At 37.3% G+C, this 4,332-nt stretch overlaps 1 protein-coding gene across 2 annotated transcripts; it reads left to right on the forward strand.

The window, feature by feature from the left end:
• The first annotated feature begins 242 nt into the window (after positions 1-242).
• On the forward strand, positions 243-4,332 carry LOC108848404 (type IV inositol polyphosphate 5-phosphatase 7). 2 transcript variants are annotated; one of them, XR_001949051.2, is made up of 12 exons: positions 243-823; positions 919-1,006; positions 1,182-1,241; positions 1,316-1,403; positions 1,489-1,593; positions 1,660-2,374; positions 2,444-2,637; positions 2,712-2,820; positions 2,895-3,043; positions 3,134-3,364; positions 3,851-3,912; positions 3,997-4,332. XR_001949051.2 is itself a non-coding variant. In XM_018621762.2 (10 exons), the coding sequence occupies exons 1-10, from the start codon at positions 794-796 to the stop codon at positions 3,354-3,356; spliced, it is 1,761 nt and encodes a 586-aa protein (XP_018477264.1). In that variant the 5' UTR covers positions 244-793; the 3' UTR covers positions 3,357-3,801. The 2 variants fall into 2 exon arrangements, 1 of the variants encoding a protein (XP_018477264.1); XM_018621762.2 differs by lacking the exons at positions 3,851-3,912; positions 3,997-4,332 and having other exon boundaries at positions 244-823; positions 3,134-3,801.

Below are 4,332 nucleotides of genomic sequence, written 5' to 3' on the forward strand. Positions count from 1 at the left end.
AACAGTATAAAATATTCAAATGCTAAAAGTTTTAGAAGAATATTTTCAAGTTTATTTTAAGATACAACAGACTCAAAAAAAAATCAAAGCTTTTTTTTTTTGAATGTGTGTCCGTTTAATATATTTGATTCTCACATGCTGGAATCAGGCTAATTATAATCGTAATTAATTATTTTTTTCTAAAGAAACCACAAGGGCTGATTAGTCCGAGGGTAAGGTTCCTCTCTCTCTCTCTCTCTCTCTCTCTCTCTCTCTCTCTCTCTCTGCGCTTTATTCTGTTGAAGTCCGCTTATTTTTTACTTTGCCGTTTCACTGAGAACGAGGCTCACATTCTGTCTCTCTCCCCTCTTTCTGAATCTTAGAAGAAGAAGAAGAAGAAGCAGGACCAAGTAGAAAGCTTTTAATCACACTCTCTCTCTCTCTCTCTTGAAATCACTTTTGTTTTTCTCTCTCCAAAATCTTCCTCATTGTCTTTGCCTGCTTCAAGAAACTGTTGTCTCTTCAACACTTTCTCTTCCTCTGCTTATTCCAAAACCAACAACAACAAAAAGAAGTCTTTTTCTTTTTTTCTCTCTGGGGAGAAAGACAGTCTCTCAGATTAAACCCATTAATCCAAATCCAACTCTGTCTTTTGCTCATTGGCTTCTGTCTGATTCAAAGGAGGAAGAGGAACGAAGAAGCCAAATTCATCTTGTCAACAGTGTGATTCAACTAAAAGCCCCAAACTTGTTCTACATTTTTCAATGGAGTGAGTCCCTAACAGATCAAGAACAAACAGATACACTAGCAAGCAATGAGAGACGACAAATCCAAGAAAAGCAAGGTATATTATTATTATTATTTTTTTTTCATTTTCTCTAAATTTTCAGATGAACAAATTTTCAACTAAAACCCCTTTTATTGAATTTTTGAATGAAGTTGTCATGGTCCAAGAAGATGGTGAGGAAATGGTTCAACATCAAAAGCAAAACAGAAGAGTTTCAAGCTGATGTTTCTCTTCCTCAAGGTACAAATCTTTTGTCTTTTTTTTTCTTCTTCTTAGCAAAGAAACAAACAGTTTCTGTTTCTTCTGTTTTTTTTTTTTTATTTTAACTCTAACCACCAGTCTCCATGTAAATTAATGAATTTATCATTTGGATTGTTGTGAGTTGTGATAATAAACTTCAATTTTTTGCTGGTAGTTGAGCATAGAAGTAGCATCTCAGAGAAGGAGCCTTGCACAATCAAGAAGACCAAAACTGGTAAGAAACCATTCATCAAACTCCACATATATGCAAAAGTTTTGACTCCTGAATTTATTATTTTTTTTTGACAGAGAAACTCAGTAAAAACTGGGAGCAGCAAGCTAGACAAAGGAGAATGAACTATGAGAATCCAAGAATCATTGATGTCCAAAACTACAGGTAAAAAAAAACATAGATAGTTGTTATATTATGATCCATTGAAGTTGAGTTGAATCTAATGTTTGATGAAACTGGTGAGAAACAGCATCTTTGTAGCTACATGGAACGTTGCTGGACGTTCTCCTCCTGAAGATCTAAACCTTGACGAGTGGCTTCACTCCTCAGCTCCTGCAGATATATACGTACTAGGGTATACTTAGCTACTACCAACTTCTTATTCTCAAGAACTGTTTTTAAAATAGTTTTGATTTTGTAGATTCCAAGAGATTGTTCCTCTTAATGCTGGTAACGTTCTTGGAGCTGAAGACAACGGTCCTGCCAAAAAATGGCACTCCCTCATCAGGAAAACGCTCAACAACCTCCCTGGAACAAGCGGCGGCGTCTCTCACACTCCATCGCCTATCCCTGTCCCCATTGCAGAGATCGATGCTGATTTCTCTGGATCTTCGAGGCAGAAGAACGCAACCTTCTTCAACAGACGGTCTTTCCAGACCCCAAGCATATGGAGAGCGGATGAGAACGACTCTTCAGTCTCACAACCACCGCTTGAGCGTCGTCTAAGCGTCTGCGATCGTGTGTTCTTCACTCATAGACCGAGTGACTTTGATCCTAGCTTCAGGTGCAATCACAGGCCTAGTGATTACTCTAGAGCAAGTGACTATTACTCTAGACCGAGTGATTATTACTCTAGAGCAAGTGACTACTCTAGGCAGAGTGATGTCTCTCGGTGTGGTTACTCAGATGAGGATAACGGTCCAGGGGATTCACCAAGCACAGGCTTGTACTCACCTGCATCAAACGAGAATGGGTCTAGAATCTCTTGGAACTCTTCACAGTATTGTTTGGTGGCTAGCAAACAGATGGTTGGTATCTTTTTAACAGTTTGGGTGAAAAGTGAGTTGAGAGAACACGTCAAGAACATGAAAGTATCTTGTGTTGGCAGAGGATTAATGGGTTATCTTGGGAACAAGGTAAAGATCTTGTGCTTCACTATCAACTTGAGTTAGTTCGATATCATATTAAAATGTGGTTCTTTGTAGGGATCAATCTCTATCAGCATGTTGCTTCACCAAACAAGCTTTTGCTTTGTCTGCACTCACTTGACCTCAGGACAAAAAGAAGGAGATGAGCTGAGGAGGAACTCTGATGTTATGGAGATACTCAAGAAAACGAGGTTTCCTCGTGTCCTGAGCTCTGCAGGAGAGAAGTCCCCAGAGAATATACTTCAGCATGAGTAAGTGAAATCAAGAGTCAATACATTCACATTATTCACTCTTTTGCACTCAATTGGTTTTCTTTATGATTCAGTCGAGTAATATGGCTTGGGGATCTGAATTACCGGATAGCACTCTCTTACCGATCTGCAAAAGCACTTGTGGAGATGAAAAACTGGAGAGCGTTACTAGAGAACGACCAGGTACATTATGATGATGCATATATAGTTTTTGCTTGTTCTGTTCCGAAACACTTAGAGAATCATTTTTGATGCAGTTAAGGATAGAGCAGAAACGAGGACATGTGTTTAAAGGATGGGACGAAGGGAAGATTTACTTCCCACCAACTTATAAATATTCAACTAACTCAGATAGATATGCTGGAGATGATTTACATCCCAAGGAGAAACGTCGTACTCCTGCTTGGTTAGTGTTTCTTTAATTCAAAACTCAAAAAAAAAAAAAAAAATCAAGAACCCCTGATCTGACAATTGTTTTCTTTTTTATTTACTAAAGGTGTGATAGAATACTGTGGTATGGAGAAGGACTGCATCAGTTATGTTATGTAAGAGGGGAGTCAAGATTCTCGGATCATAGACCAGTTTATGGCATATTCAGCGCAGAGGTTGAGTCAAATCACAAGAGACTAAAACGAACGACGAGTTACTCTACTTCAAGGGTCCAAGCAGAAGAACTCTTGCCTTACCCAAGAGGATACACCGAGCTAACTTTTTTCTAAAACAAAAGGTTCAGTGTGACCATATCTATCCATAGAATTAACCAGAAAATTAGGCGATAGCAGATAGAATGTTAGTGTCAGTGACATGAACCTATCAAGGCCAGTATAGTCTATTGGTAGTAAACTAGTAGTAGTAGTTTTTGTGGTCCTGAAACTCATAATAGAGACTTAAGTTTATTAAGACACTGGTCCGCATTTATTATACATCAGCCAAGAAAGTAGCCCACACGTTTCTCCTATTATGTCATTTAAGGCACTGGATTTGATATGATATGATATGATTATCTCTCCATCGTCAGCGAAAACAACTGATTAGGAAACTGTAAGATTCGTTTGTATTATTCTTGAGAAAGGGAAGATTCTGTAAATCTTGTAAGAGTTAATTATTGTGTATATGAATCTTCATCATATCTTGATCACTTATGGTATATGATTTTATTCCGCTTTTGTCAGGTGTATTAAAGTTTTTTTTTATTTATTGTTGGTGTTTGAAGCTTTGAAGAGTGATGGAGACATTACATTGCTTCTTTTAACACAAAAGGAAACAGGGCAACAGGTTGGTCCAACTTCTCTTCTGTCTCTTTCCGGTTCGGTGTTTTTCTTTTACAGGTGTTTAATGGGTTAAATTTCCGGTTTACAGGTGTAGAAAAGGGTTGTAATTTTGTCTTGGTTAACTGTATTTGGCGTATCAAACCGGTTCTATTTTTTTTCATGGATCTTCTTCTAACTTTGGAAGAGTTAATTAATCTCAAGGTAATTTTATTTTGATAAATCTATAAGAACATGTGTTTTGTGAAGGATTATGAAACTGAGAGATGGAAGTGTATTTTATAATCCATCATTATTTTTTAGTTTAATGGTTAGTGAATTTTTTTGAGTCAAGGGGTGGTCACATCTCCTTAATGATGGTGTAATGCTTGTTGTATAAGTTTAACCTTCTAACATAAAGAAAGCAGTATTTTATTCTTTTTATTCA

This window comes from Raphanus sativus, chromosome 4, assembly GCF_000801105.2.
Source record: "Raphanus sativus cultivar WK10039 chromosome 4, ASM80110v3, whole genome shotgun sequence".
Taxonomy (NCBI): Eukaryota; Viridiplantae; Streptophyta; class Magnoliopsida; order Brassicales; family Brassicaceae; genus Raphanus; species Raphanus sativus.